General features: G+C 42.1%; 1 protein-coding gene across 2 annotated transcripts; it reads right to left on the bottom strand.

Annotated features, from left to right (window-relative positions):
- Positions 1–2,045: 2,045 nt before the first annotated feature.
- Positions 2,046–15,835, bottom strand: LOC128757404 (NXPE family member 3-like). 2 transcript variants are annotated; one of them, XM_053862662.1, is made up of 8 exons: positions 15,766–15,835; positions 15,257–15,436; positions 13,201–13,332; positions 5,750–6,220; positions 5,396–5,688; positions 4,414–4,484; positions 4,103–4,297; positions 2,046–4,031 (listed from the first exon to the last, which is right to left on the bottom strand). In XM_053862662.1, exons 3-8 carry the CDS (start codon positions 13,309–13,311, stop codon positions 3,478–3,480), a joined length of 1,695 nt encoding a protein of 564 aa, XP_053718637.1. In that variant the 5' UTR covers positions 13,312–13,332; positions 15,257–15,436; positions 15,766–15,835; the 3' UTR covers positions 2,046–3,477. The 2 variants fall into 2 exon arrangements, with proteins under 2 accessions (XP_053718637.1, XP_053718638.1); XM_053862663.1 differs by lacking the exon at positions 15,766–15,835 and having other exon boundaries at positions 15,257–15,705.
- Positions 15,836–16,702: the final 867 nt, after the last annotated feature.

The following is a 16,702-nucleotide window of genomic DNA, read 5'->3' on the forward strand; positions in this document are numbered from 1 at the left end:
CAACGGAAAGCGTCACCGAACTAGGAGAATCAAACAAACTTAAATCACAAGGAACAAAGAGACAAAAGCCTAATGAACAGAGATAGTAAAACCACAGAATAAACCAGGAAACACACGGAAACAGAGGAAGGAACTAAAACACTAACTCAGGCACCAGGGTTTAAGACCGAGTATTCAAAATGAGTTAGCAAGCGCACAGAACGAGAGACCGAACGACAGAGAGCCAATTTACCGCAGGGAACAAGAGAAGGAAGCATCACCGAACCGGGAGAAACAAACGAACTCAAATCACAGGGAACTAGAGGAGTCAATCTCGGCCCAGGTTGCTGGAGTCCAGGTGCTTTTGTACTCAGGCGATCGGGGGTTGATTGGCTCCAGCCGTGTGCCACACAAACAGGAAGGCGGGAGAAACAAAACACGACTCAAGGGACAAAATAAGAGCAGAATCATGACAATTGCTGCGACACCGCAGTTAAGTTGGATGACTATTTGATATTCGACAGACATCGGCGTGGACCCCCCATTGCTTCCCCAATGGTGCTCAGTGATTGAGGACAGACCGATTGACAAGTCGTGCTAACAATGCTAAACTGGGTCCGTCAACAAATATCCAATTGGTCAATGTCTACGTGAATGTTATTCAATAGTGACCAGAGTTATGCAACCAAAGTTATGTTAACATTCAGGGCACATGGGTCACATCAGACACATTTTTGTTATAAGATTTTTATTGATGATATTTTAGTAATGTGTCCAACATTTGGTGTATTGGGATTTATAGAAAAACAAACTTGGCATAAGAACTCGCTCCACTGCAGCGTTGGCCGTGCCGTGTGCACAAAATCTTGTGAAACCGCCGTATGGATTAAAAGAAAATATGCAAGTGATATGAGTGAAATAAATGGACGAAGATGAGTTGCGTGGGTTTACTTTGCCTTTCTTCTGTCTTCTCTCGCTCTTCTTCCTCAGTTGAAACCCGATTAACTGTTGTCTACCTCTTCTAAAACTCAGAATATGTTTAAAGCAAATATATGTCTCCTTCAAATTCTTCAAAAATGCAACATATTTCATTTAAAATAAATAAATACACAAGAACATACTTCATTCTTGTGACGTTTGGTTCATTGTTGGGTCCTGCTCACAAGTGAGGGGAAAAATGGAGTGTCAGATTGACACGTGGATCCGTCCTGCTTGAAAGGTGATCTGTGTTTGTCATGGTAAGATAAGAGGTGTGTCAAAAGGCATGGATAATCTTTTTTACAACACACACCCAAGGTCATAAAGTTTGGGTGGTAAACAAAAGAACAGATACAAGCTACCAAACAGAATTTTCTCCTCATGGTGGCGAGACTCTGATTAGAGACGGTTGGGAAGAGCTCAGGCGTCCACTGCTGTTCACATCGAGAGAAACCTGGAAGGCAAACCCAGGACATGTTGGGAGCAACTACCTGAGTGCACCTCTGCATTCACCCAGAGGAGGAGGAAGGGTTCTTGGGAGAGGAAATAAGAAGTTTGTATTTAGCTGGAACTGAACAGACAAGAGGCAGGCACACCTGATTGAACACAAGCTGTGTTCACTTCATTTCACAAAAGACACAACATTCATTATTGTTTTGCGTCTCAAATATATTACACAGTACAGTACAAAAAAAGTGTACAAAAAGTGCAAAAACAGCGACTTTCAAAAGTGAGGTGTCTCTTTGGTCAAATGTAAGTTAAAGAGATTTACAAGTCCCACTGTCAAAATTAGATATCAGATCAAAACACATGAAATGACATCAAGCCTCTTTGTTAAATAGTACATTCATAAAATATTTTCAAGAATCCAGCATTACACAGTTAGAATAATAAAAATTAAGTGAAGTAAAGTTAAGTTGAACCATAACAAAGCCACGTGTGTTACTGGTGGTGTAATACGTCATAAGGCATCTCTAGTTTATATCACTGGCTCTCAGAACCCAACCCTGGGTATATATATATATATATATATATATATATATATATATATATATATATATATATATATATTCAAACAAATTCAGAGAGCTTATTTTTATACAATACTTTTAAAGCGATAAAGTTAGATTCCCCGTGTGGCAGGTCGATTGCACCAGTTGATGTATGTTGTTGTCTTGCGATACTGAATGGTTCTGCGATGTGGTGACTACGAACTGTGTCTTCATTCACTACAGTACAGCGCATTCACTTAATACCACCGTCAACAAGGACTCTATGGTCAGAGGAGCATAGGACCCATTAAGCTCAAAAATAAATTCAGTTACGGTGACAGTTCCCATGGTGCTTTGCAGTCCATTCAACCAATCACAGTGGTAGATCGATACAGCACGGCTCTGCCTCTACAGACGGTCATCTGGGAACAGGAGAGAAGTGGGAAGAAACAGCGCATTTTAGCACTTTAATGTCAATAAAATGCCTGTAATTTCATGGGTCTGATGTGACAAGGAGCACTCTTGGCAGCATGAAGCCTGTTTGCCCGCAAAATTCCATAATTTAGTGCTCAATGACTGTGAATGGTTGATCTGAGCTGCAGAGCATCATGAGAAGTCAGCGTTACTGAGTTTGCTGTCGAGGGTGATGGCACCTCACATGCAACTTCATTTGTTACGGTGGTCTCAAATGGCTAAATTTGGAAAAAAAAACCCAGAATAAAATCTGCTGTTAGTTCTTACATTACTTTGCAATCCAACTTTTCATGTCAAAGAGCAAGACTCCTTATCAAAAGAGGCACATGAGGCTTGCCAGGCATTGGTTCCTGACCTCTGTTCTATGAGGACTGACCCCCCTGTTTGTCACCAGGAGAATCAGCGACTTTAAGGTGTGAGGGACGAATCGACCATCCAAATCAACTCCAAAATGAAGGTGAGCTCATGCCCCCATGAAGTGGAGAGATGTGAGAAGAGGAATGAAAGTCCAGACAAACTACATGTGGACGCATGACAGTAAGGCAGTAGGTAAAGGGAAGTTTCAGGGAGGTATTGAGAACGACTGAGTATAGTAGTAGTAGTAGTAGTATATAGTAGTAGTTTAAATTTGTTTAACTCCTAACAATCGGGTATAGGCACTTTTAGACCGAAAGGACAGAGAAGCAGCAAATGGGATCAGTTCGGCACACACATCAGCGGTGCAATATCACACACTTGCACAGCAAAAGATTTGCATTCCAGGATATGCTGAGAGAAAGCAAAGGGTGTGGTACGAGAGGAGCCCAGGAAGAGACTGATCAGACAGCAAGGGCTCATTGAGGATCTTGCTTTTTTTTTTTTCAGCGCACGGCTAAAAGTTTTAAAACCTGTACTGGACAGACGGCCGTCTTACATCTGCCAGGTGAGAACCGTTTCACCTTGACCTTGAGCTTTCTTTGCCTTGGGGTTATTGTCAGTAGAATATTGTCTGGGGCACATCAGCAGCTGGTCAGGTTTAAAGATGTCACCTACAATGATGAATCATGGGGAAAACTTAGCTCACCATTCCAGGGCAAATGAAGGACAAAAGTACATCAATCATATTCTTAATGATGGGTACTGGAGGGTGGATATCATGCGGAAGATAATGAGACACAGTCATTTCCCAGGCATCCACCCAGCGGACATTCACATCTTTGAAAACAGCCCTGAGGATCTTGTCTCGCTCCATTGAATAAAAGTCACTGTTGGTCCACGCTATTGCAGGAGTTAGGTGTCTGAGGTTTGCAGTGCGGATCACCACCAGAGTGTCCGGGGCTCTTTTCAGCAGTCGGACGACAGCCTTGCGGATGCTAAGCAGGCGTCGGATGTAAATCTCTGTGGGGAACGTGCCGAAGTGAGCCCAGACTCCAAACACCACAACGGTGTTTTCTCCTCCGACGAGTGTGTCCAGCTCATTGGCAACGTAGTGGAGCTCAGCGACAGGAAGCGGAGTGAAACGTAGAGGTGGACCATGAACCCGAAACCTCACCATAGTTTTCCTTTTATAGTCAATTCCCATAAACGGTCCAATTAGTTTCAAGCTGTTCATGTTGAAGTGCATGAGATCTATAAAAAGCAAAAGAAGCATGAAGACAAAGTGACGACATCACATTGATAAAATGTCAGAGGATCATTACCTGGTAGTCTTCCAATTAAATATTCATACCACTGTCTGACTGTGGAGTCGCCATACATGTAGAGCATTTTGTTTTGCAAACACTGACTGATGGCTGCGGTAGTGTCAAAATGGTGAACAGGCGTGGAGGTCAAGGATTGCCACAAGCCGTTGAGGTAGTAACCAGACTGGTTGAACTTTGAGCCACTTGCTGTGCCTATCCGAGCCAAGGGAGAATGTAAAAACACACTGTAAGACACCATCAAAAGCAACAAGCCATGTCCAGGCTACGGTGGTACTTTATTCAAGACTGGCGGTTCAAAGCACACTTACCGTTTACATTTTGCAAAACATTCACACTTGATGCTCCTGAGGGAGAAATGAAAACATTCATGTTGACTTTGCTGTGGAAGAAAAAGATCACGTCAAACTGGTTCAAACAAGTAAACACACTTGGCAGAGGCCACGTTGCATTGTGGGAAAACTTGGTCAATAAACAAGAACTGGTGATGATGATGGGTGAACAAATATGCGCCGTAAAATAGAGAACAATACTGCCACTGATACTGAATCGACTCAGCCTGGAGTGATCACTGATGCCAAGCTACATGACTGGTTGTGCTTTCGTAATGTCACCTTTCACCAATGGAGAATGGGGAAAGGGTAGAGAGGACATGGCAATGAAAATTCTTTATAGTGGATAATACGGTACTTGTTTTTTTCAATTGGCTGATTTTTTTTTCACTTATTTCAACCCGGAAATAAGTGGAAAACATCTGCCAACAGAAAAAATGAAAACAACATATTTAAGAGGCATCGTCTTGTAAGAAGTTCCTCCTTTTTGCGGAAATGTCACATATACCGGCAAGTGAATTTATCTAAAATCAAGTGGGGTGAGAATTTTTAACTAAAATAAGAGATAACAAACTTGGTAAGATTTTGAGTTGTTGCAGTGTACACACACCGTGTGCTGCAGTGATTGGGGTAGTGAATATTTTAAATGGTGACAGTTCAAAGTTCACCAAGAGTAAACATTAACCACGAAAAAAATGTGACATATTTATGACGTTGCAATCAAGTGCAGCTTCGAAAGGAAGTAGGACGATCGCGGTGCTAACAACGCAACTGAGAACTGATGAGAGGAGGCCAATGACAAGGTTACTCTTGCGTCGACCGTTGCTCTCTTTTAATTGAGAGGATCAGTAATGAAAATATGTTTTCTGAAAGACAGAAAAACCTCTGTAAACAAGTTTGATGTCAGACGATCAGGAGCACTTTTTTGTGAATTAAAGCAGAATTTTCAGAAAATGCTTACCTTTGAAAAAGAGTCGCATAAGGCCCAAAGTTCACTATGAAATTGGTCCTGGAGTGGATTACTCTGGTGTCACAGTCTAGTTTCTTTGGCTTGTAGCAGAACCACGGCTCCCCCGTTTTGGAGTCAGTGAAGTTGCATATCGGCTCTTTGGTTGGACGCAGGCAAACATTACATACAGTTTGTTCAGAGACTTTCCCACTGCGGAAAATGCTGACAAATTGAACTCTGTCAGGATGTTCTTTGGTCAGTCGGCTCAGCACTGTTATGGCCTCACTGGGGTGCACGAGGGTAACCTGAAAGAGAAAAAAATCTTTCCCTGCACTGTGATTGTTTTTGGCGAACAAAGAGCCTTACCTCAACTTCAGCCCTTCCGTCCCACAGCAGAGGAAACTCAGCAGAGTAGGAGCCATTGAGATGGTCAGTAACCTGTCCTGTGACACCAGCGCGAAGAACTGGGTTGTGGAGTCGAGCAAGAATAAAGTCACCGCCAGTTTTTTTAGGATTTCCCTGAAAGTCGTTGATTTGAATCAGGACTTTAAGCTGATCGCCGACATGCCACTGTGGATCCCAATCTTTGGTCAAAATGACGAAGTGGCTGCCACGAGGGTTGCTGGTTTTGCTGAGTGAAAAATTGGTGAGTAGTGATGGTGTTGGCCAAGCGTTTGATGCCAGAAGAAGGCGCTCTTCCACAGCATCTTCAGGTGAAACTGGCGGGAATCTGCAGAAGTTGTCCCCTTTAGATGCAGTAGTTAGATCCCAAACTGGAACGGTGTAGACTTTGTTCTGACCCAATGAATTAAGTGGAGGTGGGGCCACCTTCTGATCCTGAAGGACAAAACAAACATCTTCAATTAGACTAGACTAGATCACCTGTTGTAGTTATTTACAGAGGACATTTCCTCTGCAAAAATGTTAAAAAATGTACTTGGTTGCCACTTGGTTATCGGGGAGCAAAGGGCGTAGTGATATGATCTTTTATAAAGTACTGAAATACTGAAGCAATTTCTATTAAATTGGACATATTCTCTTGTTTGTGGAGAAAGATGAAACGTCTGATGCATATTGGAGTGTCAAAGAACAACATCCATGTCCAGTTGACCAACGTGCTTTGTTTGTAGTCCAATGACGATGTCACTATCACTAAACTTGTTCATGCAACTCATGTGCCACATGAGTGATTCGTGGCCCTGGTGGAAATTCCCTGGTGATTGCTTCAGATAAATAAAGGACGCCAGGTACAATGATAGAAACAGAGCTTTGATACAACCATTTTCAAAAGTTCAACAACCGTGTTGTCCTGCAGTACTCTGAGGGAATTGGTTTTAATCCAGATCCTCATCGGTGTTCTTGTGTAGCCTGAGTCGGTGAGTACAGGTCTGTCTTTATGTCGCCGGTTCGCTATGATTTACCCCCAAACTTTTACTGCAAGAACTTGCTCATGCACATTGCGGTTCAACTCCAAATATTTACTGTCAGGTGATCTTGCACCAGGTTACGGTACATAAACAGCATTGTGTATTTATAAAGAGTAAATGTCACTCTTTATAAATCATGAATCAACTTGATATTGGGATGATGCATTAACTGAAACCAAGGTTGAATTGACCGTGCTTTTTCTCTTTTAAGTAGGGTGTATAACTGCAGTGAAATGAGTTGGATGGTGGCTATTTAATCCATCTCTGCTCCGTTGAGTCAGAGCAGAAGTCTCAGATTAGGCAGGCAGTCAATTACGGAAACATTTTGACCCCAACATTTTGCTGAGGGTGGTGCTTGTACATCTCTACTGCTTAGAAATAGCTTTGGGTATCCATAAAGATGTAACTCAATGTAATGATCATAACAGCGTTAGAACATAGGACCCCTGATTACTTTTGTGAGAAATACTTGGTACATCTCTGGAAGCAAACCAGGCTTCTAGAAATGCATAACACTGAGGGAGATTTATCATTATGGGGGTAAACAAGCCCAATTTATCGTGACATTGACTTGAGGTCATATGGCCCAGCCCTGGCGTCAGAGGACATGGGAGCTGATGATCTCAGGCATATTCACTGAGAACCAAATCCAGCTCAAGGAGGGATATAAAGAGGAGTGTGGTATCGACTCCGCACAGCGGATCCCACTGACGGCCTGCGTGGGTGCAACCCATTGAGGTGGTCGACAATCAGACCCAGAGCACATTTAACTGCGATTACCTGCCTAAGGACGATAAAGACAAGAGGAAGCAAGTGCAGATGAGAAAGAAGTTCCTGGTCATGAGGGCTGAGGCCAATTCGAGGATGTTAAAGTGGAAACCTACCGAAACTCAGAAGAGGCAAGACTGGTCCACTGGCACATTACCAAAGGAAGATGAACAAGAATGGAGGAGGAGGGACGAAGAGTTACACGTTCATACACGTCACATGACAAAGAAGTGTATCGACGCGGCCTAAAAACACAAGTGATACTTCATAGTACTTTCATACTATACCTAACAATCACTGACGTTTACTAACTGACTTACTCTGGAAATTGAAAACCTCCTCGAGGCAGTAACTCGTCGTAACATTTGATTTATGTTTATTTTGTTAGAAAATTCATTTTAGTTAGGTGCCTAATTTGGGAGTGCTGTTCCATACATGCATACATGCAGTATAGCACGCTTAGTGAGTCCATTCTTAGGTTTCTATGATGCATTATACACACTTGGGCAACATGAACTAGACAGCAAACCCTTTCAAGATCGATTCAGGATAGACAGCGCATAGGGTTGCTGACTCAGCCAGTCAATGAAAAGCCAGAAACTTCCGGTTTTAATAAATAAATTTTAGATTTCATATTTCCACCCTTGTTCGTGGTGAAATATTTAGTGTATTCGTTGACTGTCGATATTCTGTTCTTGCTATTCTCTGCTCTTAAATGTTTGTTTGCTAATCTCTTTTATTTTATCTTGTATTTCTTCTGCTATGTCTTTAAATCATTCTCTCATTCATTAAATCCTTCATGTTATTAAGTTCTCGGACAAAATATGTAAACAAGACAAGAAACACGGCTCGAGTATATTATATTAGTGTCATGGTGGGAAAACGAATCATGCGTGAGTGTAACTGCACTGAATCACCGCTCTCTGGCAAAAAAACGTAGCTATATTTGCAGGAATGGCATGTTCCAAGTTCACACGTATAAGAGAAGTGGACAGTTAAAAGCCACATTTCTGAGTAAAAAGGACTGAAAAAATTCTCACTGCAACCAGTACATGGCCCATGTGCTTAATATACCAGGAGACTATCGCGGTGATGAAGTGGCCACCCTGGTCTTTATTTTTGTTGTTGTTGTCAGTGTTGCAACATAGCATGTCGCCAACGTCTCCCATCTAGCATTGAGACCATATTGGAATCAACTCTTTAACAACCATAGTAGCCCTCACATTTCAAAAAGCCAAGACGTCATCCATTTCATTCTTCAATAGGGCTTCAGAGGGTGAGTGGAAAAACCACAATGCATTGTGGTCTCTGAAGTGTCTATGATGCGTGGAAGAGCCTTCATAGATGCCCAAACATCACCGCGGCACAAACGCTCGACACATCACGTCATGTTTTGACTGAAATGTTTGAATAAAAGCACTGAATCAAAGCGTGCGTCATGCTGTTTCATATGCAACGGCACTTGTTCTTGACATTCTTTAACCAAATCATGAATCAAATAATGCTCCAGAAGTATCACGCAGTAGACGCTCTCGTGTTAGCTAAGTCAGCCGAGAGCAGCAAGCTAAGGCTAAGTACATTGTCTCTCTTCACTTACCAGAGGTTAAGTTGGAGTTTATTGGATGTTTTTATTTTTATTTTTTACATGCCAAGTTATGTCTTATGCTGCTTCCTACACGTCACGCTGGTAATTGTTCCTCAAATGTGGATTTTGAATACATGCGCTCTCCCATGTTTTAATCTCAAATTTGCCTCACACTGTTCAGGTTTTTAATTTCCTTTGTTAATGAGTTCCACATTTTCACTCCGACCATAGTAGAAGTTCCCTCTCCTTCTCTGCTCCTCCTTATCTGTGTGTCTATTTGGAGATGTCTGCTGCAGCGGGAACGTTAGATGAGAAGAGATTAGATTGCCTGTATGAAGGAGAGTGAGAGTGTCAGTGACACCCAGCATCAACCATTTTTGTAGTCCTTCTCGAACGTTCTTTTCAGCTCTTTTCAGCAAGGCACACCATTTGTACGCTTAACATGAATATACCTTAATAAATACAAATGTTTATGTTGTTTTGAAGTGAAGCCACTCTATATGTTAATATAATGTACAAGACAACCTCAGTTCTCGACCACAATCCGTTCCAGAAGGCGGTTCCAGAAGAGATTTGTTCGAAAGCTGAATCGATTTTTGAATGAATGGGAAAAGAACTAATGCGTTCCAAGCCTTAAAATAGGCTTTTGTAGGAGTGAATGTAGAGTGTCTGCTGCAGGTGCGCTGTTCCTCTATGTGTGTGGCCGCTGCATGTGGGAGGGGTTGCTGAGTGAGTGACGTCTCTCCAGAAGTGAAGAGGTGCCCGGTGCGTGTCCAGCTCTGAATGTGCGCTTCTGTGCAGTTTGGCTGTGACAAAGTCATAAACCAAGTAACGCTCTGTCCCAGACTCGCCTCATCCCTGTCCCAGCTCCAGCCCACAACAGGACATCAAACCCTGGAGTGTGCGCTCCAGCCTCGGAGGTGTGGAGAGCGAGCACCTCCCCTGTGACACTCTACCACGGTCCAGTGTGAAGACAGGAAAGGTTTTACACCTCAATATGCAATAGCTTACGGGAACGTCTAGAGGCTGCGTTATACACAACAACAAAGCGCGTCGTGGGTCAGCTGATCAGTCCGCGCATGTCACTTTTTTCTAGCTTTTTTCAGGGCCGTTCCAGTTCTGGATTTTCGTTCGAAATCAGAAGCAAAAAAATCTCTAAATTTTCGTTCGAACTCCGATATGTTCGAAGTCTGCGACGTTTGAAACATGAATGAATTAAAAAAAAAAAAAGATTATTCTGAAGTCATAGTAAGTTTCATTTTGCTGTGGTGGTGCATCACAACCACTTATATGTGGTGGAAACCGCAGCGCAACATGAGTGCAACGATGCTGTGTGACAGTATCCAATGTCGTCGCCGTGTTTCTAGGCTTTAAATCTTTTCCTTTGTCTCATGGTGATTCCCATGACAACCTGATTCGCTTGTGCAGCACCTGAGGCCAAGCATTCTCGCTCTGTCTCTCAATTGATGACAACGGCCCCCTGGTTCACATTTCTGCTTCAGTACGTCCATGCCTCCTTAATCTGCTCTACTCCCTGCCTTCTCCGCCATCAAACTTAGGTCTAGTAGAGTAAATCCAAGTGTGTGTACATAATCTATAATGTAATCTAATAATTGCACACCAGGTCTAGAAGTTTAATAATAAAAATAAAAAATGACAATGACAACATCCCTCTGTTTTAGGGTGAGTGTCATTGTAATGAAGGATTTAGGGCTTAGGCATCTTTTCTTGGGGAAAGAACTACACGAAAACCAGAGTCTGACATCAACGAATCAACTTAAATGTACTGATCCTCTGTCTCACGCTGCATGCAGAGGGGATGGGATGAAGAATGTATGTTTATTTCAATCCTACATTATAAACATTAACTATTTTTGTAACTATTATATCACTTGGCGGTTCACTTTCTGCAAATTCCTTTATCTTCCTATCTGCACTGTGGAGAAGAGACGTACGTTGCTCAACAGGCATGTCCTGTTTTCACACAGGGTTAGATAAATCGAGTTTTCTACTGTGTTTTTGTGGCTTTCGTGTGTAATGTGGATCCACTTCCACTCTGTGTGACAGTGGTGTGGAGAGTCTGGAGGCCTCTTGTTCATGAGTGCTGTTTGAAACATATTTCTGATGTAAGAAACTCTCACTCTGGACATTAAGTCACTAAGTTAGTCTGAAGTCAGAGTTGGTTTTACTAGATTTAATTGTTTTCTGATCTGCTACAACTGGGGAGGAGTAGGTGGACGCTGCCAATGCTGGACCAATGTCTGTCAAATATCTGACTAACATGGCCATAGTGAAGGTCAGGACTTGTGTCATGTATTTAATATATTAGTTAAATATACTTTATAAAAAAGTATGTTTTTACTGTTTTACTCAGCTGACCCTGATTAATTAAAAAAAAAAAGTTACTACGTATATACCTTACCACGAGCTAAATGTTTACAGTTTTGTTCATCTTTTATATATTTATGCAAGATAAGCAACAGTTGTATCAGCTGTTTATCTGTTTCCTAAACTTTCACACATTTAAACATTCGTTCATTCATTCAAACAAAATATATATGAAGACTTGCCTCTCTATTTTGCTCGCATCGTGCAAGTGCTGTGTGCAAGTGCTGTGTACAATGCAGCGAACCGCACCGCCCCCCCGCAGCAGGAGGAGCATGTGATGTGGTTTGAAACGGTTGAATGAGAAGCAAAACTAACAGAACTGCTACAACTTTTCTAGCAGTTCTCTGCCTCTGATCAGTTTACAGATCAGAGGCAGAGAAATAACTTGAACTTTGATGCAGAAGTGAGAGCATCATCACCAAGCATGGGATTTGAAGTTTACTTCAGGATAGAAGAATTGAGTTTACAGCACCACATGAAAAGTTCCCTCCCAAATTCGAGTGTAGTTAAGTTCAGGCATAAAAGCAAAAGCAATTGAACCCAGATTGATGTACTGTTATGAAGGCATCGCGCCCTGATGACACTCGGTCTAAAATATTCTGGCTGGAGTAACAAGGAAGGATCTGTATCTGAAACATGACCACTTTCCGCTGTTGCTCTAATGGATGTGCTTTTAGGCTTCCACAGTTTCTAACATCAATGCTGACATGGTGCTCATCTTTTCAGTGGGTGTCCGAACGTTGTCTTAAACTTGACTATGACAGAGCTGCTGTTTCTGCTTTCATGACCAAGCCAGCATCACCCCTGTGGTCGCCTCTGCCCAGACTAATGCCCTGGACTGGACACTTGACAACTCGGGTTCTCGAGTGCATTGATGCAATGAAATCTAAGATAAATAACAGGTTCGAGGGACCCTTTTAAGTCCCAATTCCAGATCAGGGTCTTTCTGAGAGTTCCAATGGAACTTTGTTCTCACAATGCCTGACAGCCGACACCAGCTCAGAGGCTCAGAAAAAGTCTGGAGGACTTTCATTCATGATCAGGGTTTTAAACATATTAATAAACAAAACACTCAATAGTTATATCAGTCGTGACAGAGACTCAGAGTTATGTGTACATTTTTTCCGATGCCAAGGTCCTCGTCGTCAGGTCTATGGAGCAAATCAGACTAGCTCAGTGTTTCTAAACTGGTTGTGTTTGACACATGATACAAAACCTGTGTCATGTATTCGGTGTATTATTCATCATTGATCACTGTGGAGTCATTTTTAAACATGCCAGACACTGCAGACTGCAATGTGGCCTCTCACTTCTGCCAACACACTTTCAGATACCGGCAAGTGTGAGGTTATAAACTTAAATAAAAATACCTGTTATTAAAATTTTACTCCAGAGCGATCAGTCCGCTAACATCACAGACACTGAGCTGAGCTGTCTCAGCCTTTAACCATTATTAAAAACACCTGGACAACAACAAAACTGATCCTAGTCCTGCCCAATAGTTTGCCTTATCAGTGGTTGACAGAATGAGATTGTTGTCATCTTGGGTTTGAACCCTGATTCTCTCTCAGGAAGTAGCTCCTGATAAAAGCATACCAAAAATGGTTGGACACGCAAGGGTTGACAAGTTTCAACAAAAATGTTCTCACCTTTTCCATGTAATATGAGAGGAGAATTATTGCGAAGGTGGTCAGGAAAATGAAAACCACGACAAATTTATGGCAGCTGCATTTATCAGGCTTCTCAACTTCCTCCTTCATCGTCAAAATTCTGTTGTCGACCTGTGAACACAAAGAGGGCAATGCAAATTCCATTTGTCTTTTTATTCAAAACAAACACATCGCTTGCCTTCACAATCTACATTCCATTTCATTGCCGAGAATATGTCTTATCTGCAATAAGACAGATATTAGATATAAGAATGCAGCGGTCACAGCATAAGCCACTTTTAAATCCACCGACGTCATTACTGGTAGGAGTCACTTAAATTGTTTTAATGCCTCATAGGAAACATTTATCCATGTTCAGAGTTTGGATAGGCAGCTCAATATGTTGCACATTAACTTTGTGATTTGGTCTCGGTCTCACTAAAGTGAGTACACCCTTCGCATTTGAGTATTAAGTATTTAATCACTTCATGAGATTTTCATGTGTAAACTCCAAAAAATGACACTTTGACACCATGTAAAGCGGCCAGTGTAGAGCTTGTGTAGAGTGTAAATTTACTACCCATAACACACAGTCAGTGATGTCTAAACTGTGGGCAACAAAAGTGAGTACACCCTCCCTGGTGTCATGTGACTCTTCAGCTATACAAGGTCGCAGGTGTGAATGGGGAGCATGGGAGATGACATGAGGATTGCTAACACCCTGAGACTGAGCTGCAGCATAGTGGCCAAGACCATGCAGTGGTTTAAGGGAACAGGCCAGACCCAGTACAGGCCTTGCCATGGTTGAACAAAGAAACTGAGTGGACCTGCTCAGCGTCCATCCAGAGATTGTCTTTGGAGCCGGCCCAGCCTTGATGAAGTTTATTCGGAAGGGAAGATTTCCATCACAATCTAAAGTTTGTGTTATACTGCCATAAACCCGTCCAATGAATGCCTTTAAGAACAAACATACCTAAAGATATCTATAGAGGAATATTTACTAAAGGAAGAGCACAAATGGAGACCTATTGTATGGTGGTGACAGGGGAGGGAGGGATATGACTCTGACGAAAGATGTCAAACAAAAGAAAAAAAAGGTTGTTTAAATCATTTCAGCCAAAATAACGTTGCATAGTAAATGGCTAATCTCATCCTTCATTCGAACTTTACTTGAGCAGATGTAAGTTATTCAGTACTATTATTACTAGGCTTAAAAAAGGGTGTGATCTATTTGTAGTTCCAGCAGAACAGCTTAATTGGAGAATATTTGCTTTTGGCAGCGCCACTGGTAAAACAGTGTGATTGAAAACCATTGTAAAACTGGGTCTCGGGTCGCGCCTCACAGCCCATATGTGCATTTGTGTATGAGAAAGTTCGACATCAATTCAGCCAGTAAGGAAAGCCTGGAACCAGAAGCTAATCGGACCCCGATTGACCCAGAAAACAGAACTTTATTCATGTTCCAGAACACTATTCAGAAATGTATTTACTGACAGAAGATAAGTTCAGCAAGAACATATGGCTTGAAAGCAGAATACTTCACAGTATGGCAATACCACAATGCATTGAGGGCTTTAAGGTCAACTGAAACGCTGTGCATTGTGCATTTATTTCTTTTTTTTTTTGTGGTGAAAACATGGTCATGCCAAACACATCCTGTGTTATTAACTGTCATACTTGTTCTTTATAAAAAAGATACCACATTAGACATAGTCTAACTTCATTAACAATGAATAACAGCCCCAGTTACAATAAAGAATCAATATTAGTGCGTTCCAATCAATTTGGGGGCAGGGGGGGAAACAACAGAATTTGAATTAAAATGTGCTGGAAAAAGACAAAACAACTTCCATACTTGCAAAGTCAAAATAGTTATTTGAGAATAGAGAATCAACACCCACTAAGCATTAATTACTCTAATTCCACAACCAAATAAAAAATACTGACATGACCGATGATTACATCATTAATAAATATTTAATGAATCGAAAATGGACATAAAACATTTTGAAACCATCATGTTAATTTCGTAGTTTCACTCAGAGACGCGACTTACCTGGTTTATCAACTGCCTGTTGGTGTTTCTCCTCGGATGCTGTCGCCGTTTGTGTCTTTTCCAGTGACTCAGCGGTTCCACAGGTGAACCAGTCTCTGGTGTTTCCTCTAATCGCCTTCAGTCGCCGCCTTCTGTCACATCCGCAGGTCCCGATACCGGACACGCAGGTTCGCGTCCCGTCTGTGGACAAAGAGATCAAGCATGAAATGCAGACTTATAACCAAAAGAACTCCGCACTGTCCGGCCAGTTGAATGAATGACTTCTCCTATCATCAGATTCAGGGCGAATATGATGACATCGTTTTTATACCGCATCAAAGGAGCCCAATGCATTCACTATGTTTAAAAACAAACAAACAAACAAAAAAAAAAACATCTTTGATGGTGACTCAATTCCAAGCACCAGTTTCGGTTGTCAGTCATCCACTATAGTTCCGTCGTTACTATTCTAGGTCTGTTTGTGTCAGGTTAAAATCGATGGCCTCAGGGATATTTACACAGGGACTCACCGCGCCACGCCAACGGACCATGAGCCTATATTAAAACAGCAAAAATAAGGAAGCTTGAACAGGAAATGAGCACGAGCCTTTGAGAGACCGCCCACACCAGGAGGCGAGGTGGTGGGCCAGGAGAACATGCTGCACTGAACTGTCGCCACCGCGGTTCAGTTCGACAGACGCGTGCTTCTCTGCACAGGGCGCCAATAAAAGAAAGGAAAAAAAAACCATCTTAAATGTGATGGAAGTGCTACTTCCAGGGTTGTAAAACATGTGCAGCACGACCTCGGAAGCAGACCTCCCTCTCTAGATGCAGTTGAGCGTCATCGCCATCTATTGGACTTCCAACAGTCTCTGGAGGAGCGCGGGCTGGCTCCATCCCTTTACTCCACAGGGAGATGAAGTTTATCACGAGCCGATTCTTGTATTTCTCAGGTTCTTGGTGAATTCTGAATTTTAACACTAGGCCTAACTTTCATTTGCATCATTGATTTTATTCTGAAACGCTTGATGTTCCAGTCCTGCTTCACACCGACGTGCCAGATTAACTTGCTGTGAAAGACCTTTAACATTCATAACACAGAGATCTTTGCTTTGGGACAGGTAGTTGGCAGAACAATGTTTCTTCTCCCTACTACAGTTAGATGCCAAAAGTCGAACTGGAAAAGCACTCAGAGGGAGCAAACCTGCGCTACTCCCATAAACAAATGGGTTTTGTAGGTCTCTAGGTCAGAAAGGTTTCTGACCCTTGTCCTAGTATCTCGAGATATGCATGTAACCATCAGGGCTCCGTAGGCAGCCGTATGTGGAGGTAGTAAATATCAGCTGGGACTCAACATTCATACTATATAGTAATGACATATGTGTGAGGTGTCAAAACAAATGAATCATGTGTTGTTTGCAGATGGCACAAACTTTGCTAACAGTGGAGATTATCTAAAAACATCAA

This window comes from Synchiropus splendidus, chromosome 4 (genome assembly GCF_027744825.2).
Source record: "Synchiropus splendidus isolate RoL2022-P1 chromosome 4, RoL_Sspl_1.0, whole genome shotgun sequence".
Classification (NCBI taxonomy): Eukaryota; Metazoa; Chordata; class Actinopteri; order Syngnathiformes; family Callionymidae; genus Synchiropus; species Synchiropus splendidus.

Bases quoted from the DNA above. Each gene is read 5' to 3' on its own strand.
- LOC128757404 (XM_053862662.1), bottom strand. From the start codon at position 13,311: ATGAAGGAGGAAGTTGAGAAGCCTGATAAATGCAGCTGCCATAAATTT. The intron at 4,298-4,413 runs GTAAGTGTGCTT...TGGCTCGGATAG, and splicing joins TGTTTTGCAAAATGTAAACG to GCACAGCAAGTGGCTCAAAG. The intron at 4,032-4,102 runs GTAATGATCCTC...TGCTTTTTATAG, and splicing joins TTTAATTGGAAGACTACCAG to ATCTCATGCACTTCAACATG.